A 27,712-nucleotide genomic window follows, 5' to 3' on the forward strand; every position below is an offset into this window, starting at 1 on the left:
GGTAAAATCTTCGAAAAAAGGAAAAGTGCCTAAAATAAATGAACAAACAAAAGCAAAATATTGATCAGCTAATAGCCCAGTGCTTTGACTATCAGTATATTTCGCAGAATACTTCATTACTAGAAAGTCTTCAATCATCAAATCAAGTCACAACAAATTCTAATGGCGCATGGACAGAAATCTTTCCATTAATCAGCCAAATATTTAGCGTTCAGAACGAAAAAGATGCATTTAAGCTGTACATAAAGGCAATTACACCAGTTATTCGCAATTTCAAACAATTAGATACAAATGTTTCTGTTCTTTGCCTGAAAACTATGGCCAAATCACTTAAATACTTTTCAGAAACAGCAGAATATAATGAATCCGTTACTTATTTGCAAAAATTGCTACCTTTGTCAATGGCTTATCAAAGAAAAAAGACTGGTGAGTCTGCGCTGCTGTATGTTGGTAACAATCTTATACTAGTTAACTTTTCTCGCAATAATTTCAAACAAGCTCAAAACGTCATTGAAGTTGTTGAAGAAAAGGTCAAAGATCTTTCAAATTATCCTATAAATGAGGCTGTTGAATTTTCATTTAACAAAGGAAAGATCAATGCCGTCTATTCTAAGCTTCAAGAAGCTCAAAAAGATTTATTATTCGCATTTCATCATACTCCTTATATAGAACGTAAGAACAGACGTCTTATTTTAGCCTACTTAGTTCCTGTGCAAATGTGCTTAGGACAATTACCTTCCAAAGATCTTATCAATAAATATAGTTTAACAATGTATGAATTCTTAGCCAAAGCCATAGAAACAGGCAATCTTGCCCTCTACGATGAAAGTCTAGAGTCAAATCAATTCTTATTTATTAAATTAGGATTATTTGATTTAGTTGTTAAAGCAAGACAATTAGTTTTCTTACAGATCCTTAAAGTCGTCCATAATTTATGGGGAGATGCTAAGGTACCTACTACATTGTTCCAAGAAGCAATATCTAAATACGGAGATTACGATTTTGTATTATCTGAATCAATTATAGCATCTTTGATTAAAGAAGGATATGTTAAAGCATATATGAGTCATCCTTTAAAGAAGATCGTTTTCTCGCAAACAGATCCATTCCCAAATCTTGATTTTAATTCACAGTAAAAAATGTTTAATATTTTGATGATTTACATAGTTTTTTATATTAATAGTATCTGTAGTTTATATCATATGAATCCAGACCCTAAAATTTGATCAGAACATTTCCAATTTTTTTTCTTATCAATTTTTTAAATAAGAAATGCCTCTTGGAGGACATTTGGGGACCAGATAATTCAATTTGTTTAGCTCTAATAAGAGAGCTGTGAAAGAAAAACCTTGAATTCAATTTTTATCACAAATATTTCTAATTCATATTGAATGGATATTGAGATTTTTAGTCGTTTCTTTTTATCAGATTTTATCGGTGCACCAGGCAGATAAACGGTTAATATCAAAAAGAAAGGAATCTGGATATTTTTTCTTTAAATCCAAAGATCAGTAAGTCTAATTGGCATTCAATAGATTCTACGATTCAAACCCCCTGGTGGTTATTTGAACGTTAAAAGTTCTGAAAATTTGAATACTTGCAAACGATTTATTAATTTACCACATATTTCTTGAGGAAGGAATGAGTTTGGATATAGCTTACTATGCGAACAACGTTGATACATGGTGTAATGATGATGCTTTCTTTCAGTGCAGAACTGTTAAAGATATGAACGACATTCTTGAGAAAACAAAATTAACAAAAAATCAGTTTTGTGATATGTTTAAAAATGTTACAAAAGTATTTAATGCAAATGAAATATTGGAAATAATTCAACACACACATGTTGATGCGGTTTGCTACAAAGATGATCCTTGTACGATATTAAATATAATTTCAGAAATCCTGAATACACAAATAAAATCTGAGATGTGCATTGCTTATCAAGCTAAAAATCAACAGCTTCTTAAGAACATTCAAGATCAGATAAATTCATTGAAAAACATTAATTTTGACATTAAAAGAAGGATGCTTGATATTTTTTATCCTGTTGGAACAATTTATGAATCTATGAACAACACTGACCCATCAACTCTTTTTGGTGGACACTGGATCCCTATAGAAAATAAATTCTTATTCTCAGTTCCAACTAACAATTCATCAAAACAAACAGGAGGAAGCCAATACATTTCAGTTAAAAACTTGCCATCTCACAGTCATTATATTAGTCTCAGCACATCAACGGAGTCCCATTCTCATCGTTTTTGTTACACATATGTCTATTGTGCAGGTCCTGGTCCTAGGCCGAGGTATTCTAACACAGATTTTTCCCCTGAACAACAAAGTTGCATTACATCGGAATCAACACATTCTCATAATATTGAAGGATACACAGAAAGTTCTGGCAAAGGAACTGCATATATGCCCCAATATATTACGTGTTATAGATGGTATCGGGATTATTAAGAAAATACTCTTCAGCACAAACAAGCTTTTTAGTATTCTTATATCGTTTAAAAAAAATATTAAATCTTCAATTATTCTCTTGAAATTGCATTTTTCTAATGAATTTTCTACGCAGAGAACTACATTGCTAATGAAATAATAAAGATAATGATATTTTTCTTGATTCGTTAAAATTGCTTCCATTGGATTAATCTCCAAAATATTTTTAACAGGAATCTTAAAGTTGAGTTGAATTTTGAAAAAATAAAACAAGGGATATGCATTATATACATATTTTTTGCTTGGAATGTTACCCAAACACTATATTCACCTCATGATTGATCAAAAACAGCTATTCCAGACTTCATACTGTGAGGTAATATTGCCCTACATATGAGTATTTAAAAGAACTCAAAGGACGATACAGACCATTTACAGGTACCGTGAAAACCTGTAGTTGGAGAGAAGCCAAATATTTTGACATTTTACAAATAGATTCTGACCTCATCAAACAATTCTCATCAATTTTTGTTGAATTTCAAATCTGAAGTTAGAATCAATTTGTTTGATTGGTTATGAAGTCGGAACGATAAATCAATTATTCAAAATTTGCAGTTTGTCAAAAATAATTATGTTTTTATTCTTATTATCCCTATTTGATAAGTGTCAATTTTATCCAGTACAGATTAAAACTGAAAACAAAACGGATATACCTCTAAAATTAATGGACATTAACATGAATTTAGAAGGATCAAATCTTCAAATCGATTTCAGATTGCAATACAGAAACAATAATCCCAACACATTGACTGAAGCCAAACTTATATTCCCAATGGACACAGATATGACCGTCAGCGATGTATTTATGTCAGCAAATAACAAAACATTTATATCTTATGCTGAAGAAAAACAGAAAGCAAGTGAAACATACAACGAAATGAAGACTAATAACAAGACTGCTCTACTTGTTTCTCAAAAACAAGACAGATTATCAATAAATTTGTGCGCAATTCCTCCAAATTCGGATATTGATATTTCATTCACCATGTACACATCATTACCAACCGTATTTAGTCCATCTAATGAACTATTCTTTAACAGAGTTTCTCTTCCTTTGACTTTATTCCCAAGATACAAATTAACTCCAAATACAGGCTCAGAACAGGCTCCTGAGACAGTTATAGGATCTACAACTTACAAATTTAACCTGAAATTTACAATTCCAAAAGATTCAAAATTTGAAACAAAAATGGAAGATTATTCAATAGAAGGTAATGTAATGACACTCAAAACAATCCCTACAACTGATTTCAATGTTGACGTCTTCCTAAACAAGAATCCAGTTTCAGTTAAGGAAATCACGGGAAATACTCAAGTTGTCAACTTCAAGATCAACCCTCTTAACTACTTATCCAATAGGAAGACAGATGTCAAGTCAATTGTCTTCCTTCTCGATTGTTCCGGCTCAATGACTATTGATAACAGAATAGAAAATGCTATCAAGGCAATGGACCTCTTCTTACACTCTCTTGAACCAGGTGTCAAGTTCGAAATCGTCAGATTCGGATCAACTTTCAATTCATTATTTGATTTCAAGCTTACAGAGTATAATGATGACTCACTAAACACAGCATTAGCATTTATTAAGGGTACGTCGGCTAATCTCGGTGGAACAGAAATTTTCAACCCAATTAAACAGATTTATAACGAATTATCACCGGATGTCCTCTTTGTTTTGACAGATGGAGCCGTAGATAATTCACAGGCAGTCCTCGACTTCGTCAGGGACTCATCAACAAAGATCTTCTCCCTTGGACTTGGAGCTGGAGCTGATATGAACTTAGTCCGAAACTTGGCCAGCTTCACAGGAGGTGTTTCCGAACATGTCTTGGACGCCTCTCAACTCCGCGATTCGATTATTCGTCTTTTAGAAGATTCGACAAATCCAACTTTATCAAATGTCCAAATTGAATCAGATTGCGGCCAACCGATGGCACACAATTTCCGTACAATCCCTCGTAATTCGTTCTACGAGCTATTTTACTATGGAAAAGCTGGAAAATGCCAAGTCAAAATTACAGGCGAATCCAGCGGAGAGCAGAAGGAGATTGTTATGAGTTCAGATGATGCACAGTTGCTTGATACCAGCAAACTTCTTCATTCTGTCTTCATAAACCGTGCGACAAATAATAATAAGTTGACAGAAAAAGAAACTATTGATCTAGCAAAGCGTTTCAACATCATGACGAGATACACATCATTAGTATTATATGACAATGAAACAAAACATGAAGGAATTTCGAAACTTGAAGAAGTTGATGTTCCTGTTGAAATGTTTGCGAGAAAAATGGTTGCAAGAGCACCTCCTCCACTGATGAATATGGCAAAGGCTGCTCCTTTGCAAGATAACATTATGTTTGCAGCAAATATAAGAAGAACGAGATCAGCTGGTGCTCATATTCAAGAACAAAGTTTTGATGGTTTTGATGCTGATGCTGAAAAGAACAGTTTTGTTCCTGAACAAAAGAAAGATGTTGATGTTTGTGATGAAATTTCTTCACATCAAAAAGCTAATGGAGACTTCAATGACATTGAAATGCTTGTGAAGTTGATTAAATTAAATGAAAAGATTGATGAGAAAGATAGAAACTTAATGATTTCTATTTTACTCAGTTATGCTAAAAACAACTGCGCAAAATCATTCGAATTCATTATTAGAAAGTGCCAGAAATTGTTGGAATCAAATGTTGGAGCTGATGAAGCAAATAAGTTGTTGGAAAAGGCTTCAAAGCTGATCGGAAAGAATTAAACTTTTTTTTAGTAAAAAAAATTGTAGGGTTATGGTAATTTTTTTTTCAACTTTTGATTTTCAGTCATTCATATTATGATATCGAAAAATAAAGAATTAAAAGCCGTTCTTTATATATTTCGTCAGGCGAAAATTATAAAGAAGATAAAAAACTCCCAATTAAATATTGAAGATGTCATTACCAAAAAAATAATAATTATAAAACTGGAAAATGGTTTAGAAAAGCATCAGAGGTTTTATGACACTCTAATAAGGGGTAATTCAAAGGAATTGAAGAAATTGCTCCAAGATTTTCCTCACTTGTTTGATAAAGGAGTATGATCCAAAACTTGAGTATTTTCTTGTGGTTTGAAGTACTCACAAATGTAAAATGATTCTTGCCTACGCTTAAAGGCTTTTAAGTCTTTCACATCATTTTCAATGGCGTTAATTTTGTTGGCTTCTTTGCTTGTTTCCTTTAGCTGATCTTTCATTGCTGGGATGATGTCATTTTTCACTGCTTGGACGATTTCATCTTTTATTGCTGGGATGATGTCATTTTTCACTGCTTGGACGATTTCATCTTTTATTGCTGGGATGATGTCATTTTTCATTGCTTGGATGATTTCATCTTTTATTGCTGGGATGATTTCATTTTTCACTGCTTGGATGATATCATCTTTCAATCCTTTAAAAATATCTTTCATCTCTTGAACATCTTTTTCACCTCTTCAAGTGACTCACAAATTTGTCCAACATCTTCTATAATTTGTCCAACATCTTCTCTAATTTGTCCAACATCTTCTCTAATTTGTCCAACATCTTCTCTAAACTGTCCAAATTCTGGAAACACTACATTGGTTTTGAAATTCTGGTGAAGGAATAGCAAAATATCATAACGAATCATGTCTTCTGCATCCGAGCGCATTGCATAGTATATGGATTCAGCCCCATTTTTGATAAGATTGTAGTTATCGTCTGTGAGCTGAAAACTCGGGTCTAAAGATATATTTGAGCATAATAGAAATGATTCAGCAATAGCATCACAATACTGAGGAAGAGTGGCACCAATTGATTTGAGCGGTTCTATAATGTATGAAAAAACCATGGAAGCATTACTGCCGTTGCCAGGAAAGGTTAAACTCTCTTTATTGAAGATCTTAAGACAGCGTCTACATTTCTCTTCTGCATCTTTTTGACCTTGGATAAATTCGAAAGAGCCAAAAAAGAAGTTAAAAGGTAATTCATAATACTTATTCATATAGTCCAGAACTTCCCTGCTTGGCTCAGATTCAGCATAAACTTCCATAGTATGAATGCTAGAAGGATTCATAAGGGTCTTTATATAAAAATGATTAAAATTTTCCGTTTAGAATTGAAAGATAGAATTTTGAATCGATAATAGTTTGAATATCCATTAAATAAATATTGAAGATGTTATTGAACTAATTTTTGATCGATCCAATATGGATCAGATGAACCAATATTTGATCATATTGTAATTATAACTTCAATTGCTTTCAAGTAATGGATCACTATCATTGAATAGGTATTTTTATTATGAATATTCAGCCATTTTTTTTTGAAATATAAGAAGTTCAATTTAAATTTCCAATATAAAAAGCTTAATCTTAATTTATTTAATAAAACATTACAAGTTCTTATATAATTCATAATAAAAGATATTGTAAATGATACGTCAGATAATTTTCAAAAATGGTCTCATTTCGAACAGAAAATTCGAAAACAAAACACAACGAACCACACGGAGACTTATTTCTACAAAATCAACATCCGAAAAGACAATTACGGTAAAAAAGTGCAATGCTCTCTATGCTATACACATGACACCGTGTTAATCATTTGAAATTGACTCAAAGTTCGGAAACCTAATAAGTGGAATAGGAGGTAATGAAGCACTGATTATATATTGGTGCCTCATAGCCTCCTATTCCTCAAAGAAGTGGGTGAAACTTTGCCTGAATAACTTATCATTCAGATAAAGTTTCTCTCATTTCTAGTGAGAATAAAATGGTAAGATATGAAACTCCGCGAATGAATTTCATTATCTAATCATAAACTAGAAATTGTATAAGTTACTGTTAGCAATTTAAAGTAAATGAATGTTGAAATAACATCACATACCTTTATTTTCCAATTTCAAATCTTTTATAATCAAATTTTTATGAGGGTAAAAGCGGAAAATAGTATATATGTACTTCATCAATCCAATATCATGCTTGAATATGAAATTTATTCTTCGCAATTCAATTTTTAGAAAATTTTGGATTGATTGAATCTGCAGAAGAATATCAGGATATCAATTCTCCGGCTAATCAACGATAACATATTTTTTCTAAAAAGTGCGATGAATTTTTTGAGAAGATTATCGGCGAGTTTATTAAATTTGGAAATTTCTCTCGATTAAACAATTGTGGCGGGAATGTCGATGGAAAGTAGGTCAGAGCTTTTTCTTTCTGTCTTTTCGCGCCTTATTGAATCATTTACATCTCATTATCATGTTTTAACTGCAAAGTATGACGAAGCTTTGCAAAAAGGGCCGAAAGTTTCCTTATCAACCTTTTTCGTTGATATCGAGAAGAATATTCCAATGTATGCATCCATAGTCGACTCTATGTGCAGTTTATCAAAGAATAATACTTCGCAATCCTTAAGGAATCTGATTGAAATTTTCGCAAACACGTTAATCCTTCAAGATCCCGGAATTTTTTCAGTTCTAATTTCGCATACTCCTGCAGTATATCAGAGTTCTGCGTCAGCAAAGGAAGTTTGCAATTATTTGGCACTTTATATGACAACTGATATTATTGGAGCCATTGTGCGTAAATTTGGAACAGGAGAAGAAGGCCCTATGGTTGCAAAGTGTGCCTACAAAGTTTGTGACCCCTCAGTTCAATTTGAAATTCATTCTCATATTTTAAATGAATGGTCCATAATATTAGCCATCACAAGCATCAAGAATTTTCAAGAATCATCCACACCATTCATGGCATATGTTGATTCTGTAAATAATGAAACTCTTTTCACTCTTGTCTCCAAAATTCGACTTGATTCATGCAAATCCCTCGGAACTACGTTTCTCGAAGACATCCTTAACGCATTAAAAATACTCCTGAGACGAAAGCAACTCACCAATAACATTTTTGCTTGCGTTTCTTCGATTATTACTACAGTTAACTTTCCATGCGATACTTTACAGAAAATATTCGATATCGCGTGGAACGAAAAGGAAGAACCGACAGTAAGAGACGGAGCTTTCGAGTTAATTGTTACTTTGTTCCAACATTTGCCAAATAAAGAAGGAGAAGCAAACAGATTTTTTCAAAAGAGGGTTTACGCATATGCTGGTACAGATGCTACTACGGAGCGTGATTTAAAGCTATTTTGGAGAAGAGTTATGGGAGGATATAACCAATTATCGACTGACGATGATTTGTCATTCATAGGAATGACAGGAACAAACGAAACAGAAATGCCTGCGATTTTCATGACATATTTCTTCAAAAAATCGAACTTCGCAATTTGTCCTCAAATATTCCGCAATGTTTTAATACATTTAGCATCGATTGACTTTATGTACTTCCTACATGAAATTCTACAAAGTTTCTTGATACTTCCTTTAACAGATTACAGATTTATTGTTTTATTATCAACAATTGAACCGATAAACTCAGAAGAATTCAGAAAATATGCAGTCTCTAATGTCGACAAGAAAGATATAGATACTCTCAATGCTTTAATTCGCGGAAAAGTTTGCCAAAATTTAAGAATTCTCGAAATGAAGAGTCCGAAGTGTATTCCATTACAAATTCTTGAAGGAATGTGGCGTAGAGTTGATCAATCCGATCAAAAGATAGGCTCATTCCTTGAAGCAAACGGATTAAATAAATATGGAGCTTTATTTTCAAAATTCGAGGTTGCAAACGAAAGCGAATTCTTCAGTTTAGACGTACAACTCCTAAAATCACTTCGCTACATACTAGAACAAGGAGATTACCTTGAAGAAGGAGTTTTGAAAAATATAATCGATTCATGTAACTCTTCGAAGCTTCAAACTGCTATGGCAGCATACTCCGTAGCCACAGCAATCGTCCAAGACCCCGAATTACAGATTCCTTTCACTAAAGTTCTCATCAAAAATATCCAAAACGATTTTACAAACGAATCGGTTGTTATCGTACTCAAATTCTTCTCAATTTTAATTTCCTTGAACCAAAAATCGCTTCCGAACGATTTACTCCATGATATCGAATTTTATGCTTTCATTGGCATCGTTTCCACGCAACCGAGTACTCGTATCATAGCATGGAATATTCTAGATGCCATTGACGAGCTCCTTGACCACAAAAGTATTAGTTATTACATACATCAGAGTGGATCTACAATAGAAAAGTGCGTAAAGTCACGTTTATTCGGTACAAGTGTTCATAAAGAAGAGACTTTATTGCAGTGGGTATTATCATCCCGTTTTTATGATATTTGGCTGTTGTATATTGCAGAATTTGTCGAAATTATTTTGGCAGCGAACTACACGCCATTAATACAGAGGTCTAATGACAATTTGTATGCTTTGCTTATTACGCTTGATGAATCTCAGAAGACATATTCGCCTTCTTTGATTGGATATCTAATGATGTACCTTGGATCACGAGTTAACCAAGATTTCTATCTCAGATGCCCTCAGGTCTACAGGGTAGCCTTATACGAGCCTCACCAGGCCAACATGGTTACTGCTGCTACTACATTAAACGTAATTACTAAATTACTCGATGGAAACAAGAGTTGGGGCGACCAACTTGCTTTCAGTGCGATCCAGCACCTCAATATCGCCTATGCCGGCGATGTTGCAGACATCCTGTCCCAATGCACGCCCGAGAAAATGGCTGATGCTTCATCTGCTTTCTTGTCACTTTTGGATTCCCCATTATGTGATGAAAATATTATTAATATGATATTATTGCAAGCATTGAACTTCCTTTCTGCAATGCATGCGGTTTTGATCAAACTTGGAGCAAGTTCACCGAGGAATGTTGCTTGGACAACAGAATTAGAGAAACCTGTCATCAAAAACGTAACGATTGCGGAGAATTATTGCACAATGATCACTAAAATAATCACCCGCAACATCCAGGAAGAGGATTGGTCGATTTCTTCAAGAGAATTGATTTTAAGAGGATTATTAAACTGGGCGATGACGAAATCGTCGGTTCTAGACAATCTCAGGAAGAAGTCAAAGCAGGCTTTGGCAACATTGGCCAAGTCTGGACCAATTTTCGGAGATTCCGTAATATTTGACAACACAGTATGCGATATTTTCGGCGAAATCGAGTTCGCAGGCAACAGAGTCCTCAGTTCATTACTTTTCTACCACGTACAGCTCATTTTAACTCAGTTTTGTGACGCATGTCTCACATCCAACAGAAATTATGCGGATTTATTCTTTGATTCTTTATTCGTAGTATTCACAGCTGGATCAGATTACAATCCGACCAAAATTGGCTGTCTTTTACTCGTTGGAAACGTATATGAAGAGATGCAACACCCAAGAAGCCCCGAATTCATGGAAGCATTCACGAGTTCTGTCTATGATGGATCCGGCGGTGCAGCAGAAACTGTTTTTTCAGAGGCTTTCCGCATATTAAGTGGAAATTCTTTACATATGCCCGTAAAAGAGATAATTAACGCTTTGAGGAGGTACATTCCTGAGATTAGATTACTTCCAAAGCAGAGTTCTTGCACAGTTGACTCTCCAGAGAAATTTAGAATTTATACTCCGTATCAGTTCTTGTCTGCGTTGATGACAGCGACAGAAACAATCAACGAAGACTACATAACGTCGTTTTTCCTTCTTTGGAGCGATTTGCTTGAGAATCCGAACCATGAAGACATTGTTCCGCTTTTTATCATGCAATGGAAGAATTCCCAGATCAAGAAGCGTCTCCTCTTGTGGTTGATCAGACAAGATGCCCCTTTCATCAGCGAAAAACTCTTATCTCGGTGCTCATTCGCTTATTTCCTCCATATTACATCACAGGAGCGTAATTTCGACGATCAGCTTTGGGTTGTTGAATTATTGACCCAATCTTTCGAAAGAAGATTCGGATCATTTTCAAATATTGTCGCATTAATTCATTTTTCCTTTCTCTTTTACAAATTTCCTCAAACACAACCATTGCTACAAGCTTTGTGCAGACAATACGACGTTCCAATCCCTACATCTTCTCATGATGAGGATTTGATCGTCACAGCTTGTTCATTTGTTGCCAAATTGCTTGAAGACGATGCAGAAGCAATCGAAGAGTGGGGAAATGAAGCTCTCAAGTGGTTATTTGGCTGCAATGAGCTGAGATTCGCTTCGTTGTCTCTCAAAATTTACAACGTTTTACAAAAACCGCTTGATAATAATGTTATCAGCGGAATCATCAAGATCATGCATTACTACGTGATGGAGAGCGAAAACGACCCACTTTCTCTCACAGATTTGATATCAGATTCATTTCGCTTCTTCTCCAACATATTTACCAACAACGAGCTTCTCGCCTTCAACTACGCCTCCACATTCATCGACTGCCCGGCCTTTCCTGACTCTTGCAGGGCTGCATCCACTGATATCTTCCTCAAATCATTGAATTGCCAGGCCACGAACAAGGCGGCGTGGTCCATCCTGCCATCAATAGTAAGGCCGCTGCTCTCCAGAATCGAAACTGACGACAGAAGCCGCCAAATTTTAGAAATCCTCACAAAAACATCTTCTTCACAGGAACTGATGATGATCGCAGCACCTCTGAAGGAGACATTTGGCGGATTCCTCTTCGTTCAGCCAATAGAAGCTTTAATTGAGAAAAGTGATGTGACCATTTTATGCAAAGCCATAGAACATTACAGTTTAATGATCGAAACAGCTAGTGAACAACTTGCTGGATCCATTTTCAAGATCGCCGCGTTGATTGTTAACAAAGCCACAAATGAAAATGTTCGAGAACCATATGCACGATTATACAAAATCGCCTTGAACATGTTAGGTGTTGTTCCCAGCGCCATGTCATTTGTTTTGGCTATTGCAGAGCACGATCCATGCTGTGCAATTAAAAGCACATTCGCATTCACTGACTGGGCGAGGTCAATTGACGATGTCGTGAGAGCATTGACGAGAATAATGAATCCGAATCCGATTCCTCGGAGTTCCTCAATTCCTACTCTTTCTGACACTATGACATTGAGTTCTGTCATTGCGATGATCGGAAATCCAATTGTTCCTAAGGTTATTCCTTTCGTCATGCAGCAGGAGATCATTGAAGGAATGATGAGAGTTCAGAGAGAAACAAAGAAATTGAGGAGACATTCATCTAATTACATCAAAAGATATGATTCGTCAACAAACGTGAAGATTCAAAAGTTTATAGCTGGTGATTGGGAATTAAGACCTTTGGAGTTTCCGAAACAGATGATGGGAACATCAATTCCTGATGCAAATCAGACAAATTCATTAGTAATGGGATTCATGGAATTTGATGCTGCTTATTCTTTATAGATATATTTTATGTATTTTTATTTTTTATATTGTTGTTTTAATGACTATAATAAAGATTTTTTGTACATTTTCGGGTGTAAGAAAAAAAGAAGATCAACTATTTCTTTATTATTATTTTCAATTGCTATACCAAGAGCAGTTTCTCCAATATTATCTTTTTCATTAGCATTTGCACCATGTGAAAGAAGATATTCAACTATTTCTTTGTCGTAATTGTGTGTTACATAATGATGAACAGTTATTCCAGTTTCATCTTTTTCATTGTCATTTGCACCATATGAAAGGAGAAGTTCAACCAATTATTTACTATTACATTTATTTGCTGCATAGTGAAGAACAGTTTTCCCATCATTTTTTTGCTATATTATGAAAAATCATAAGCTAATCATATACAGCTGCAAGATATAGAAAGTTGTCAAGAAAGTGAAACAAATCCTTATATCGTATGCAGAAACATTAGCACAATGTCACTCAGAATATTAATTAAGGTGGCAACATTGAGATTCAATCATCAGAAAGTTTGAATATAAAAAAACACTTGATTATATCGCTATTAAAATATGGTCAAGATTATTAAACAATAAACACAATAGTTTTTTAATATATAATAAATAAAATCAAATATCAGAATAAGAAAGGTCGTCACTTCCTTCGATTGCAGTATCAAAATCATCATGTTTCTCATCAATCTTAGATTCTTTCTTGTCATCTGGAAAATCGTTAAATTCGTTGTCGGATATCTTTGCATCAGATTTTCTTTCTTCGTTATTTCCTTTTATCTCTGATATATTTAGCTCATCTTTAATTGCTTTGTGAGTTTCATCAATTTGAGAAACATTTGCATCATTCTTAGAAACGTTTTCGAAATCTTCATCATCCAAACTAAATTCTTCATCTTCTTTTGGTTTCTCTTCTTCTTTAGGTTTGATTGTTTCTGCAAGTTGTCCTAAGAGTCCCTTTGGCTTTTCATCTTCCTTCTTTTCTTCTTCCTTCAAAAGATTTCCAAGTAATGATTTCGAATTTTCTTTCTTTTCTTCAGACTCAAAATCATCTTTAATTTCTTCTTCTTTTGGTTTCAGAAGATTTCCAAGTAATGATTTAGATTTCTCTGAATCTGATTTAGGTTTTGATTCTGTTGATTCGAAATCATCTTTAATTTCTTCTTTAGGTTTTTCTTCTTCTTTTGGTTTGAGAAGGTTATCTATAGGAATCTTTGCTTCTTCTGATTCAAAGTCATTTTGAATTTCAGATTTTTGTTTTTCTTCTGATTCAAAATCATCTTTTAATTCTTTAGTTTTCTCTTCTTCTTTTGGCATTAATACTTCACTCAAAACAGGATTTTGCTTTATTGCATTTTCCTCTTCTTTCTTTTCTTTTTCTTCTCCTTCTTCTGCTTTGTTTTGAAGAGCTTCAGCTAAGCCTCCAAATGGTTTTTCATCATTTTTGTCACTTTTTGTTTCTTCAATTTCGAAATCATCATCTTTTTGTTTTTCTTCAATTTTTTGTTGAATTGCATCAGAAATTGTTGACATTTTAGGTTCGTTTTCTTCTTTCTTTTGATCATGATTTTCTTCTTTCTTTTCACTGTTTTCGAAGTCATCTTCTGATTTTTCTTCTTCTTTCTTTTGATCATGATTTTCTTCTTGATGATTTGAATTCTCGAATGAGTCAAAATCATCAGATTTCTCTTTGTTTTTGTCATGATTTTCTTCAATTTGGGATTTTTGTTCTGATGAAGAAGTAACTAAACCTTTATCTTTTTCTTTTTCTTCTTTAAGTAATTCTTTTACGTAAGAATCATCACTGTCAACAGATGCTTCCATGATCTTCGTTGTATCAAGTTTAAAATCTTCTTCATCTTCGTTTTTGTTTTCTTTGACTTCACTTTTGTTTTCAGTTGAACTTTTTTCTTCTTTATCAGACAAATCATCTTCAACATCACTTGACGAGAGTGCTGTCTTCATCTGCTCTGTCTCAAACATCGGAGCATTGTTGTTGAGGTCTTTCTTCTTTGGAGATTTCTTCTTTTTGTATGTTTTCCTTGGGAATTTCGTTTTTTGTTTAAATGATGGTGCAAGTTTCGAATGACTTGAACTTTTATACGACAAACTCGATTGTTCTTCCTCTTTGATGGAAGATTTCTCGAATTCATCACTTAGGAAATCATCTTCTTCCTCTTCTTGTAATGAATATTTCTCTGTTTGGAAACTTTCTTCTTGGCCATCTTCGTAATCCATTTTGACAGCTTCTCTGATGGCATCTATGTCTAAATCGAGATGGGCAATGGCATTCATGTCTTCTATCTGTATTAATAAGTTCTCTGTGGCATATTGTTCGTGTAATTTGGCTAATTTCAAATGTATCTCACTTTCTGATAAAGCGAGATGAGTATCTACGTAAGTATCGAGAGATTTAGCAATTGCTTTACCTACACCGTTCTTTAATGATGAATTTGCCAATGTTGAATTCTTTGCAATTGATTTGGTCTTTCTGGAGCCTTGATTTGAGAATTGCTTGTTGACTTCTGATTTAAGTAAGTTTCTGAACTTCTCTGCTACAGTAAATTCTGTTAATGTATCGCATGAATAACAATAATTTGGAGATATTAAAGTTGTTGCGATTTCGCGCTTACTGTTGGTTACTTTGTTTTGTATGGTTTCTACTGAATGATTTAAGTCTCTTAAATCCGGTTTGTATTGAGCGTGCTCGTTAATTATTGGTAACATTTCTGCATGAGATGTCTTTTGCTCAAGATTTGCGAGCTCTTGATCTAGTTCTGAAAGATTTTGCTCTGATTCGATAATTGTTTGCCTCAATCTCGAGTTTTCTTGCGTATTTTTGGATCTTGAGCCAAGATTTCTTGCAATTTGAACAGTATACTCATCAGCAGCATTTTGAACTCCTTCTGCTTCTGTATATTGCTCTTGTGCTGCTAAAAGGTCTTTTTTAGCACGCTTAAATTCGTTAATAGCTTTTATTGCTTCTCCATTAATATATTCTTGTTCTTTATACGGGTCTCCACCTCTGTAGTAGAAAGGCTGCTTTCTATAAGTGCCACGAGGATAAATAAGAGGAACTTTCCTCATGAAACTTTTGAATAAAAAAAAAACAGACAATTGCAAAAGTGTCAAAGAATATAAACCTATTGTGTAACAGTGACATGGTCAAATAGTATACAATGAATCACAGCTCCAAATAATCTGTTATTCTTCACGACAATCTTTCATTTTATGTTTGCAACAGGATTAATTACCTAAACATTATTCTGCAAGTCTAAACTATGAATAAACACTTTAGTTAATAAGAGAAAACAAATACAAATTTTAATAAAGAATATAATTATTGAATAACAGCAGGATGATGAACCATTTTATCAGCCTGTGAATCGAGCTGATCCATACCGGAGCGAAGTTTATAGAGAGCTGCAACAAGCTGATCGCGTTGAGATTTTCTTTGGAAATCAACTTGTGCATGCTTTTGAATACGTCTCTTCCTTTGGATCTCTTCAATTTGATCTGCTTCATCACGCATATCACGCTCGAAGTTATCTTCTGCAATAAGTAAAACTTTCTTGTTTGCTTTCTGACGCTGTGCGAGAGCATCTTCTTCTTTAGCTTTAATAGCACTAACAGCTTCTTCCTTAATACGCTCTTGTACTGAGCGATTGATCATGTTTTGTCGTAACATTGTTCTACGTTGCATTTCTTCATGAAGTCTTTGACGAGCAAGTTGATTTGCTTTCTGTTCACGTACTGTTTTAACAACTTTTCTTTGAGTTGCTTGCTGTTTAGCTGTATTGGCTTGGCGTTCATAAGTAAAACAATCTGTAACTGCGTTTGTTAGCCTCATTAAAGCCTTAACAACGACATCATCGATTTCAAGTCTTTCAATTCTGCGTTTTGATTGGATTCTTCTCTTTTTGTTGTCGAGTAAATTCTTATCAACTCTTTTAATTGCAACATTATCAAGATAAGATGTAATTTTTTCCATATCATTTTCTTCAGCACAGAATGGCATTTCGTCTACAAGATTGAAATCCTTGAGAGCTTTATTTCTCTGGTTGCGAGTCATCTCAAGAAAATTTTGTACGTTTATTTTTATCGAAAAAATTGACACATCAAGAAAATTTTTGAAAAATAAAGGGGGTAACACCAGTAAATGTAGTAATCAGAAGTGTTTAAATATAGCTAAATTAGCTCCCAAATGTATAGATTCAGATAACCTATATGTTTGGAGCTAATTTAACGAAATCGAAATTCAAAATTTATTATATTCAATGGAAGCTCTTGAATAACGAAATCCCATCTCCATATACGACACAGTAAAAATAATTTAGTAAAAATCAGTTGAGTGCATAGGGATATCCAGATTCCTATACAGTGAACGTTTAAAAAACGATAATTCTAAAAAACTTCAAACTGAACGATTATTTTCCAAAAGTGCAAGTGACCCCCAAAAATTTATCGATGACATCTTCACCAGGGCAACCAGTCCTAGCACGCCAGAAAGGACCTCCTGCACTCGCGAGGGTGTCAATAACAGAGCCTGCACCAATTTTATCTCCAAAGCAACGCGCTAAAGAGAAAAATGAAAGATTATTTACGAAAGCACTTGAGCAGCCAATCATAGATATTGATAAAATACGAGAATCTGCCTGGATGGGCATACCTGGAAAGCTTAGACCTACTGTTTGGCGCTTATTCCTCGATTATGAGCCAATAAGTCGTGATTCCTCTGCATCAACACTTAAGCATAAAAGAAAAGACTATTTCGACTGTCTCGATCGTTTATATGGAAAAAATCAACAAGCATTATGGACATCTTCTCAAAAATCAACAATTCATCAAATTGATATCGATTTACCACGTACACCCAACAAATTGTTAAAAGATCCACGTGTTACACTTTTATTCCAGCACATTTTATTTGTTTGGGCTGTCAGACATCCAGCTTCCGGCTATGTACAAGGAATGAACGATATTTTGCTTCCCTTCTTCATAGTTTTTCTTTCCTCTTACATACAAGATATGTCCATCGAAGATATCTGCAAATTGGAAAACATTGATTCAATTTCCGACGAATCCCTAAGAGAAATCGAAGGCGATTGCTTCTGGTGCTTTTCTAAGCTTCTAGATGGAATTCAAGACGTATTTACCAAAGATCAGCCAGGATTATTTAGAATGATTTCTGCGCTTGAAGAATTACTTAAAAAAGTTGATCCTGTACTTGCACAGACCTTTGCTGACCAAAATATTGAAACCAGCCAATTTGCTTTCAAATGGATGAACTGTTTACTCGTCAGAGAATTTCATCTCCATATGCTGTTCAGAATTTGGGACCTCTACTTGAGCCAAGTAACAAGGATAGCTACAGTACATGTTTACGTCTGCGCAGCAATGCTTACAGTTCTTTCTCCAAAGATTATGGAGAATGTTCAAGAATGTAGCATTTTTATGCAGAGTTTGTCACCAAAATCATGGAGTGAAGATGAACTAGAGACAATTTTGGCCCAAGCGTACGTTTATGAAAAAACATTTGCTTTTTCCAAAAATCACTGAAATTTTTGTTAATATTTATTATATTTTTGTTGTTTTTAATAAAGGAATATACATAAAACATTAGTTATCCATTTTTAAAAAATCTTTTTCAAAATTTACCAAAAATCACTATCATATATGCATTTAGTAGCACAATATATGTACACATTGATAGTTTTAGATTATTATTTTTTTTGAATTTGAGTGATCAGCCTGAAAATTATGAAATATTACTATTTCTGATTGAATTATATTGACACACACAATCAAATTTAGAAAGTATACTGTCAAATACTTCAGGAAAGATAAATAATCAACATATTTTTACTTTTGTATGATGGCAACAGAAAAATTCAAATATATTACCACATACTTGCCTTCATTTCGATTTTGATTCAAATCTTTGCTTATATTCCTTAAATTCTTTATGAAACTCGCAACAGTTCCATAAAAAATTTTAAATTCTAAACTGTCGAAATTACCGATCAGTAATCACACCCTTCACAGGCGTGTCACTTTTAGCTAAAATTACCCCTACTCATTTCGAAATGTTAAGGATACCCTTACATTGCGTAGTTAGAAAGAGAATATGATATTGTCATGATTGCTAAAGTTTTAGGCTCCAGAAATGAATATACATCAAACTGAAACAATTGATAAATTGAATGAACTTTTGAGAGGTTCTCAAATAAAAAAAATTATCTAATTTTTTACAATATTACTATTATTTTATCCACATATGTATATATAGTAATTTGAGAAAACTTTTAGGAAAAAATAAGTTTAATAAAAATCTGAATTTACTTGTTTGGGATTGTTATTAATTGACACTCCAGACGTATTACTAATAGTTATGCGTATGCAATTAAAGTATTTCTGATGGACAAAATGTGAGATTTATATCAGATAATTCATTTCTACTATTAAGTTATTCATTTATGAGTTTGCACTTATTCGCACTAAATAAATAACTATTAAAAATTGTTTTAATTAATTGACACCATATAATAGAGTGAATTTTGTTTGATCAAACAACAATAGATGATAGATATAAAGCCAAGAAACTTGCTATTAATATGCTCTACTTGCTATTTCAATGTAAGTATGATATTTCTAAATGTTTCGTTCAGATAACTTAGATATATTAGTCAAAATTTGAAATTTTAATAGCACATATATTAAAAATAATTATTATTCATAAAAGATTAATGAAATAGTAAAAAAAATCAATCAAATTATAAAAATACAACATTTAGAAGAATTCTTATTATCCTTCAAAAAGTCAGTATTTCTGCTGTAATTTTCTACAACATTGTAGTTATTGCACTTTGTCTATGGATTTGTATATATGTTATATATAAATTATATATCTAAACTGCCCATAAGTGCAATTTTTATATAAATTGTTTATTTCTTTAACAATTTCATATGAAATATGCTTTTTTAAGCGTATCAAAGCTGTGTTCTTAATGTGCATGGATATATCAAGAAAAATGTCGAAAAAAATGTGAATTCACAAATTCACTGAATTTTCACCGTTTTTTGAATTTTGCTACAGCACTAATATTAAATAATACTAAAATCTTCTGTCTTTGTAAAAGAATAAATTCTGACAAAAAGTGCTCGTTTAAATTTAATGATCATCTGTATGACTAAGTGGTAAAAAGTGTTTATGACCAAAAAAGGGTTACATGCTTAGTCTATTTTTCTGACAGGATACTCTAGATTTACATGATCTCTATTTCATATCTCCGTTTTTAGATTCTTCGACAGATTTTATGATAGAAAACCAAGATTAACAAATTTCCGGCATGTTAATGAAGAAATCTGCAGCTACCCTCAATATTATTTCAATAATCAGTATCGTTTCTCTTACAATTTATTTTTTTCTCAATAATTTAACAAGAAATAACAATACACACTTGGTTTTACGTATAAAAGCTAAGTGTCGAACTTAATCAACTTTACTTACTTAGCAAATGAATATTTTTGTGGTTGCGAGTTCTGAATGCTGAAGTTTTAGATTTCTCTATAAATGATATCATTGCACTTACAATGTTGTTCCAGCCTATCGCATAAATCATAGAAAATCCAAAAAAAAATAATATAAAGAAAATTCATGTCATGAAGTTCAAAAATACCGTGTAACATTAAAATTTGTTATGCATAATACATTTTAGCTATTATTGATTTTTTTTAATTTTCGAGAAATTGAATGGTGAGTCCGATAGAGAAATTTTTAAAAATCCTAGTGCCTCATAGAAGTAATTTCCCTCGTCTCCCATACTTCCAAATGTATGCATATGACATAAACTTTTATGCATTACACAAGTGGCCAATAATATCTATAGAGTAAAAAATTAGAAATTTAATTTTTTTATATGATAGTTATATTTCAGATTTGCGAGCGTAACTTTTTTCTCCATGGCATACTTGTTTTAAGAGCAAATGATCAAAATCGTCCTTCAATTATTGAAGGAGCTGATATCTTTTGAAAATTGAATTGAAAGGGTATTCAATTTTCAAATTTCCTCTCAATTTTGGAAACATATCAACTCTATGAATTAACAATTATGTGCCTTCACAGTTTATCAGTCATATAAGGTGCTTATAAAGAAAAAAGTTACGCTCGCAAAATATGTTTTTATATAGATTTCACATAAAATAATTATGTAATTTCTAAAAAGAATATTTTTGTTCTTGAATATTAAAGTGTATTGTAGTTTAAAAAGTTTTAAATATGTTGCTAAAATTTCAGGTTTATAGCTCATGTCTAGCATGACTTCTTCGTATGCGCAAAAAATCTGACACGTAAGGGTATCCTTAAGTAAAAAAATAGTCCAATTTCAATTTTGAATTAATTTCTTTATTTTAAAGACTATAAACAGTTCAATTTGGTAATGAATTCTCTTTTCAAATTATTTAAAAATATAAATGTTTATAAAAAAAATAATTAAATTAATTAGTCCGATGATGACGAGGAATATGTCGAAGAAGAAGACGAGAATCTGCGGATCGGAGGCCTTGCTTGTTGGGGGAAGAATTGCTGATTGAAATACGGATACATAAACTGATTTGGTGTTGGGTAAACGTTGATGACTGTAATCCGATGTTTCTTTCTCTTTCTATCCTTTGAACTTTCATCATCTGAACTTGATGAAGATTCTTTTTTGTGTTTCTTATGCTTCTTGTCTTTCTTTTGTTGCTTAACGATTTTTTCTTCCTTTGGATCTTCTTTGGTGGCAGTTTTAACATTTGATGTTTTTCCTTCAATTGGTTGTTCATTTTCTTTCTGGTTAAGCATCTCTGCAATTTCTTCGTAATCACGACGAATCGATTGAGGCAAATTGCCATATAACTTTATTAATTGTTGTCTTGGTAAAGAGTCATCATGTCTTTGTCTGACTTTGATAAACATTTCCACACCTTTGTTGCTAATTTTAGCATCAATTCCAGTACGAAGAGAAGTATTAGAACCAGTTCCAGTTCCAATATGTGTAGTAGCACCAAATCCACCACCAATTTTTGTAGAAGCACCAAGTCCACCACCAATTTTTGTAGAAGCACCAAATCCACCACCAATTTTTGTAGAAGCACCAAGTCCACCACCAATTTTTGCAGGAGTACCAAGTCCACCATCAATTTTCGTAGAAGCACTAAGTCCACCACCAATTTTTGTAGAAGCACTAAGTCCACCACCAAGTTTTGTAGAAGCACCAAGTCCACCACCAATTTTTGTAGAAGCACTAAGTCCACCACTAATTTTTGTAGAAGCACCAAGTCCACGACCAGCAAAAGAAGTATTAGAGCCAGATTCAGTTCCAAGAGAAGTATTAGCGCTGGTTCCAGTTCCAGGAGAATATGCAGGAATTAGGGCCAAGGCATCCGTGTCGACTGGTGGGTCATCAGTTGAGTCACTTAATGTTGACTCAGAATTACTATTATAATCATTATAATCATCAGAATCATCAGAATTATCAGAATCATCAGAATCTTTAGAAGATTTGTGGCTATATACTTTATCATTTAATATTGCAGCGCGAGAAACGTACTTAACTTTTTCTTGAACCGGTAGAGCTTGGAATTCTTTGATGTATTTTGAATGGAGGTCACTTTCTGATAAATCTGGATATTTCTCTTTTATTTTTTCTCCTCGTTCTTCAATGAAAAGATCAATATAAGAGATCAACTTCTTTTCAGATTGTGTTCTTTGCTGATTTAATTTGCATCTTAAAAGACCATCGACAGCCCAAGGGCTGTTTCCATAGAGATATCCAGTATCAAAATTATTTACAGCACCAGTATCACCATTAACAAGTGCTGGCTTTTTAACAAATCCATAACCAAGTGCTGGCCTATTTCCAAGTCCTCCACCAAGTGCTGGCTTATTTCCAAATCCTCCAATTGCTGGCTTATTTTCTGGTCCTCCACCAAGTGTTGGCTTATTTCCAAGTCCTCCACCAAGTGTTGGTTTATTATCAACTCCATCATTAAGTGTTGGTTTATTATCAACTCCATCATTAAGTGTTGGTTTATTATCAACTCCATCATTAAGTGTTGGTTTATTATCAACTCCACTTCTAAGTTTTGACATAAAATTAGAGCCCAAAACTTTTTTAGTACCAAAGCCATTTGCAGTAATAGATCTATTTCCATTACCAAAACCATTTCCAGTACCAAAGCCTTTTCCAGATCCAAAACCTTTTCCAGATCCAAAAGCTTTTCCAGATCCAAAGCCATTTCCAGATCCAAAACCATTTCCAGTACTGGATGTTGGTTTATTAACATTATTACCTGTTTCTGACTTATTACCTGAATCTGATCCTTTGGTCGCGTCAGGTTTGGACATATGAATAATTCGAGAATCTGATGGAGTATTTGCTCCAAATCTTTCTTCATTTAATTTGTAAGCACGTAGCTGGTAATTTGTCTTTTCTTCAGCCGTCAATTTTTTGAATTCGGATGTATACGCTTCTTGGATAGGAAGACCGAAAAATTCTTGATATTTAGCTCTGATTTCTTTTCCATGTTCTTCAATGAAAAGGTCAAGAGGAGTAACTCTTTTGCTTGTTTCTTCGTTGTTATTTGGTTTCAAGTTAGAGTCATTTTGTTTTGTTTCTTCTTTGGAGTTTTCATCCTTTTTGATTGTATCTGCGTTTGCCTTATTATTAATGTCTGTATTTAAATGTAAATTAAGACTCAATGGATTATTTGTTGCAAATGGAGATGCGAAAAGATTGCCTTTGTTTTTAACTTGATTCTTAAAACTATTTAATTCCGATGCTTCCTTGGTAACTGGTGTACTTGGAGAATTTTGATTTGTTGGTTTTGGATCAGATGCAAATCTTTCCTCATTTATTTTTTGAGCACGGGAAACGTATTCAGATTTGTCTGTTATTGGCAAAGTTTGGAAAGTATGGAAGTATTTTAATCTTAGTTCAGCTTCACTTATGTTTGGATTCTTTTCTTTGACTTCTTTTCCATGTTCTTCGATAAAAAGCTCTATTGGTGTAATTCTTCTTTTTTGAGTTTCATTATTATTTGAATTTGAGTTAGAAACTGCCTGTTTTGTATCTTTTGTATCACCCGTATTCGAGTTAGGAACTTCTTGCTTTGATTCGTTTTTATTTTCAGTATTATTTGCTTTCATTTCGTATGGTTAGAAGAAATTATTTTTTTTTAAAAATAGCTTTGTAGTCAAAAAAAGTCAAATCAACTATCTTGATCAATTTTCCACTTGAGGGGATCCAATTAATTTGTAATTTAGGTCAGGTGAGTGGGGCTTCCAGGCGCGTTGCGCCCTCTAGCCCCGAAGATGTTTAGTATAAATGAAGTTTTTATTCGGAAAATTGTTAGTCTTCTGGTGTGAATTCGGAGGACTCTTCTTGGATAGAGTCTTGTATTTCCTCCTCCTCTTCTTCCTCCTCCATTGCTTCTGGGAAGAAGCCTTCTTCTGGGTTGAAAACATTATATAATGTGCCACTTTTCACAAATTATATATGTTTTCATGTTTTGTCACTTTTCTGTCACTTTTCAGGTAAAACATTTTTATTATTATATATAAATGAATTTTACAAAACCACCGTTACCGTTCTTTGGAAATAAGAGTAGATGTAAAGATATTATATTGAGAGAACTTAAGAAACTACCGAATGGTCTAACATTTGTAGATTTGTTCGGTGGAAGTTTCTATATATCCCATTTATGTCATACAATATTCCCAGACTCAAAGATTATATGCAATGACTTCGACAACTATATGGACCGTCTCAAACATATTCCAGACACAAACAATATATTGAAAGAGTTAAAAGAAAAGATACCTATAGGTAAGATGGAACGTATACCATTAGATAAGAAAAATATTGTGAGAGAGGTTTTGAAAAAAGCAGAATATATAGACTGGGATAGTATATCTGCTAGACTATTATATAGTGGTGCTATAAGAGTTCATGACATTGAAACACTTATGTCAAAAGTTTTATATCTTAACTATACAAATGTTTTCAAAGAGGACATAGAAAAATATATTGAGGGTATAGAGTTTGTGAGATGTCGTTGGACAGAGTTGTATGAAAAATATAAAGACAAGGAAAATGTTTTCTTTATAGTGGACCCGCCGTTCTATAACACATGGGATTTTCAATACCAAGTAGACTGGACTTTGAGAGACTCTTTAGAAACTTTAGACGTTATACATAACCATCCATGCTTTTACTTTACATCCGATAAAAGTGGTTTGGAAACCGTTATGAGATGGTTAGAGGACATACATGACTATGAGTTTATATATGACAAGATAGAATATGAGAGAGGTCCTATAAACCGGAGAAAGTGTCACAATAAAGAAATTTTATTAGTAAGTAAATGTGGTTTGAAATAGGACTACTTGTTTTAGGTTTTTTCCATTGTGTCATTTATTTATTTGACGTGGCAGAAAAGTACAGAGAATATGAAGATGAACCAATGCCTGCAAATGTTCAGTATATGTACTCGTAAGAGATATTTTTATCTAATATTAAATGGACGCACAGAACTTAGCGAATGCACAGCAACCTGGACAACCAAACCCAGAGAATATTCCAAATGAAGTTAGAATACAAACTGCAATGGCAAACTATGGTCAAGTGCCAACAGATGTACAAATGCAAACTGCCATGTCAAATGACGCTGCGTTAGGTTTGCCACCATGGTATGCAAATATGAGATGGAAAGAGTTTTATACAAACCCTGAAGTGGGATATAAACAACTTTATGCAGATGACGCGAACACAGGAGTTGACCCAGAATATGTTTTCTACCAGAGGAGAAACAGAATGTATGAGCTCCAGTTAAAGAATGCTATGGAACTCAACAGGAAACGTAAGAGACTAGGCGGACATTAGATTTTTACATATAGTAAAATGGGTTTCTTCAGTAGTATTGGAAACTTCTTCAGAAGAGTTGGAAGAGGTATATGGAATGGAATAAAATCTGTCGGAAGAGGAGTATGGAACGGTGTCAAAAATATTGGTAAAAGAGTAGGTCAGTTTGTTGGTATTATACCTAAAGACCCTGAACCAGAAGAACAAGCTCCTGTTATACAACAACCTGAACCTGCACCACAGTCAAGTTGGCAACCAAATCCAACACCTCAACCGTATTAAAAAATTATATTTTTATCGTTCGATAGTAGTTGTATATGAAACTAAGTTCTAAGTAAAACGCATGGTATAATGGAATTATTCTTTTTCTTCCATCTGTAGTAAACCATACTTGAAAGTCTGAAATACTTCCACTTGGTGGTTCGTATAACTTTGTAGGTTTTTCGTAAAAGTCATTTGCCAAGCATAAAAAAGAGTTTTGGGCGCCAGAAAATGAAGCATGAACAATAATAGCATCTGGGTCGAAAATATTTTCATATGTTCCATTAGGGTTTTCGACTTCATAATAGTCCGGGTGTACTGGATATGCTGCAGGCTGATTTAACATCCTCATAAATCTATACCATGCCAAGTTGTTATATTTTGTAGAAATATAAACGTTTTCTCCAAGGTCTTCTATTTTATTGATTTTAACAGTTGCATTTTTCCTGTCATAAATAATATCGAGATGGTATTCTCCTTCGTCAATGTTATACTGGTTTGCATATTCAATATAGATGTCGTTTATTTTTTCTTGAAAAGCTTGAAGAGTTGTTTCTAAGTTTACAAGCAAACTAACTTGTAAAAGTTTTCCCTGTTCAAATTTCTCATACATACGTTTTTCTTTGTTATAGTATCGAACTTCAAAACCGACCGTAAATGGGAAACAATGTATGGCTTCTGAAATGAACTTCATTCTACGAAAGCCAATAGCTTTTGTGACGGATGGGTCTCTTAACCATCTTAATGGGTAGTCAAAACGATAGCCTTCATGCTTTACGGTATCTGTCTCAAACTTTTGACCGACATTAGTAAAAAGTTCATCTAATGGTTTAGTTGTAGCAACTCTAGAATTTTCTTTTTCTATTGGAAGCATATTTTATCTATAATAAAAATGTCAAATGAAACAGCGTCTATGAGAGAAATACAACACAACCGACAACTCATTATGCAAGCTCTAAATAAGAACACAACAAACTTTTCAAACTATTCTAAGATATCTGAGTCATTGAAAGGGGTGACTTAAAACTGACAATAAACCCAATGACAGATGAGTTTCTATTTCAAGACAATAAGAACCATACTGTCTGTATAAATCCAACAAAAGGAACTTTAAACGAGAAACCTATAAATGAACTTCTTTTGAAAGCAGATGTTGACAACAAAGCTGACAAAGAATATGTAGACGATGCAATAGCAAAAGAAGAAGAAAGAGCTAACAATGCTTATGCAACAAAAGAACATACTCATCCTGAACTAGCAGACAAAACATATGTTGACAATAAAATGTCAAGTGAAGTGACAAGAGCTGAAAACGAATATTCTAAAAAGACTCATATACATTATATTAACCAAATACCAAGTCTTAAGGAAACATTAGAGACAAAAGCAGATAAGACTCATACACATACCATTGCAAATATTACAAACTTACAAGAAACCTTAAACAGGAAAAGTGCCGTTGGACATACACATTCTATATCTGATATTACAAACTTACAAGAAACCTTAAACAGGAAAAGTGCCGTTGGACATACACATTCTATATCTGATATTACAAACTTACAAGAAACCTTAAACAGGAAAAATGCCGTTGGACATACACATACATCTTCTGAAATAACAGACTTAAACGTTAGCCTTGAAAATAAAGCAGATAAAACATATGTCAATGAAATATACCAAAGTTTGATAGGAACAAAAAATATTGAAACTATTGTTGGTGACTTTTCTGTCAATGAAGAAAATAAATATTTTAGATGGCAGT

General features: G+C 33.4%; 12 protein-coding genes across 12 annotated transcripts, besides 4 other annotated features; 6 read left to right on the top strand and 6 right to left on the bottom strand.

Annotated features, from left to right (window-relative positions):
• Positions 1-38: 38 nt before the first annotated feature.
• Positions 39-1,136, top strand: TVAGG3_0934640 (posttranscriptional tethering of RNA polymerase II gene DNA protein; the record flags this gene model as incomplete). The annotated part of the gene is made up of 1 exon (XM_001329761.1): positions 39-1,136. The coding sequence occupies one exon, from the start codon at positions 39-41 to the stop codon at positions 1,134-1,136; it is 1,098 nt and encodes a 365-aa protein (XP_001329796.1).
• Positions 1,137-1,975: 839 nt separating this feature from the next.
• Positions 1,976-2,457: a mobile genetic element.
• Positions 2,458-3,060: 603 nt separating this feature from the next.
• Positions 3,061-5,284, top strand: TVAGG3_0934660 (vault protein inter-alpha-trypsin domain-containing protein; the record flags this gene model as incomplete). The annotated part of the gene is made up of 1 exon (XM_001329759.2): positions 3,170-5,254. One exon carries the CDS (start codon positions 3,170-3,172, stop codon positions 5,252-5,254), a length of 2,085 nt encoding a protein of 694 aa, XP_001329794.1.
• Positions 5,285-5,452: 168 nt separating this feature from the next.
• On the bottom strand, positions 5,453-5,916 carry TVAGG3_0934670 (uncharacterized protein; the record flags this gene model as incomplete). The annotated part of the gene is made up of 1 exon (XM_001329758.2): positions 5,551-5,847. One exon carries the CDS (start codon positions 5,845-5,847, stop codon positions 5,551-5,553), a length of 297 nt encoding a protein of 98 aa, XP_001329793.1.
• A 20-nt stretch (positions 5,917-5,936) lies between these two features.
• TVAGG3_0934680 (uncharacterized protein) lies at positions 5,937-6,566 on the bottom strand (the record flags this gene model as incomplete). The annotated part of the gene is made up of 1 exon (XM_001329757.1): positions 5,937-6,566. One exon carries the CDS (start codon positions 6,564-6,566, stop codon positions 5,937-5,939), a length of 630 nt encoding a protein of 209 aa, XP_001329792.1.
• A 564-nt stretch (positions 6,567-7,130) lies between these two features.
• Positions 7,131-7,273: a mobile genetic element.
• A 374-nt stretch (positions 7,274-7,647) lies between these two features.
• On the top strand, positions 7,648-13,090 carry TVAGG3_0934700 (armadillo (ARM) repeat-containing protein family; the record flags this gene model as incomplete). Its single annotated transcript, XM_001329756.1, has 1 exon — positions 7,677-12,785. One exon carries the CDS (start codon positions 7,677-7,679, stop codon positions 12,783-12,785), a length of 5,109 nt encoding a protein of 1,702 aa, XP_001329791.1.
• Positions 13,091-13,402: 312 nt separating this feature from the next.
• Positions 13,403-15,871, bottom strand: TVAGG3_0934710 (uncharacterized protein; the record flags this gene model as incomplete). Its single annotated transcript, XM_001329755.1, has 1 exon — positions 13,403-15,871. One exon carries the CDS (start codon positions 15,869-15,871, stop codon positions 13,403-13,405), a length of 2,469 nt encoding a protein of 822 aa, XP_001329790.1.
• A 253-nt stretch (positions 15,872-16,124) lies between these two features.
• On the bottom strand, positions 16,125-16,856 carry TVAGG3_0934720 (uncharacterized protein; the record flags this gene model as incomplete). The annotated part of the gene is made up of 1 exon (XM_001329754.1): positions 16,125-16,856. The coding sequence occupies one exon, from the start codon at positions 16,854-16,856 to the stop codon at positions 16,125-16,127; it is 732 nt and encodes a 243-aa protein (XP_001329789.1).
• A 395-nt stretch (positions 16,857-17,251) lies between these two features.
• Positions 17,252-18,343, top strand: TVAGG3_0934730 (regulation of vesicle fusion; the record flags this gene model as incomplete). The annotated part of the gene is made up of 1 exon (XM_001329753.1): positions 17,252-18,343. One exon carries the CDS (start codon positions 17,252-17,254, stop codon positions 18,341-18,343), a length of 1,092 nt encoding a protein of 363 aa, XP_001329788.1.
• Positions 18,344-18,708: 365 nt separating this feature from the next.
• Positions 18,709-18,862: a mobile genetic element.
• A 2,391-nt stretch (positions 18,863-21,253) lies between these two features.
• On the bottom strand, positions 21,254-23,993 carry TVAGG3_0934750 (positive regulation of nitrogen compound metabolic process; the record flags this gene model as incomplete). The annotated part of the gene is made up of 1 exon (XM_001329752.1): positions 21,285-23,972. The coding sequence occupies one exon, from the start codon at positions 23,970-23,972 to the stop codon at positions 21,285-21,287; it is 2,688 nt and encodes an 895-aa protein (XP_001329787.1).
• A 1,351-nt stretch (positions 23,994-25,344) lies between these two features.
• TVAGG3_0934760 (uncharacterized protein) lies at positions 25,345-25,707 on the top strand (the record flags this gene model as incomplete). The annotated part of the gene is made up of 1 exon (XM_051252742.1): positions 25,345-25,707. One exon carries the CDS (start codon positions 25,345-25,347, stop codon positions 25,705-25,707), a length of 363 nt encoding a protein of 120 aa, XP_051078316.1.
• Positions 25,708-25,725: 18 nt separating this feature from the next.
• On the top strand, positions 25,726-25,968 carry TVAGG3_0934770 (serine threonine-protein phosphatase family; the record flags this gene model as incomplete). Its single annotated transcript, XM_051252743.1, has 1 exon — positions 25,726-25,968. The coding sequence occupies one exon, from the start codon at positions 25,726-25,728 to the stop codon at positions 25,966-25,968; it is 243 nt and encodes an 80-aa protein (XP_051078317.1).
• Positions 25,969-25,972: 4 nt separating this feature from the next.
• TVAGG3_0934780 (uncharacterized protein) lies at positions 25,973-26,560 on the bottom strand (the record flags this gene model as incomplete). The annotated part of the gene is made up of 1 exon (XM_051252744.1): positions 25,973-26,560. One exon carries the CDS (start codon positions 26,558-26,560, stop codon positions 25,973-25,975), a length of 588 nt encoding a protein of 195 aa, XP_051078318.1.
• Positions 26,561-27,273: 713 nt separating this feature from the next.
• Positions 27,274-27,712: part of a mobile genetic element that runs on past the window's edge.

This window comes from Trichomonas vaginalis, chromosome I (assembly GCF_026262505.1).
Source record: "Trichomonas vaginalis G3 chromosome I, whole genome shotgun sequence".
Taxonomy (NCBI): domain Eukaryota; phylum Parabasalia; order Trichomonadida; family Trichomonadidae; genus Trichomonas; species Trichomonas vaginalis.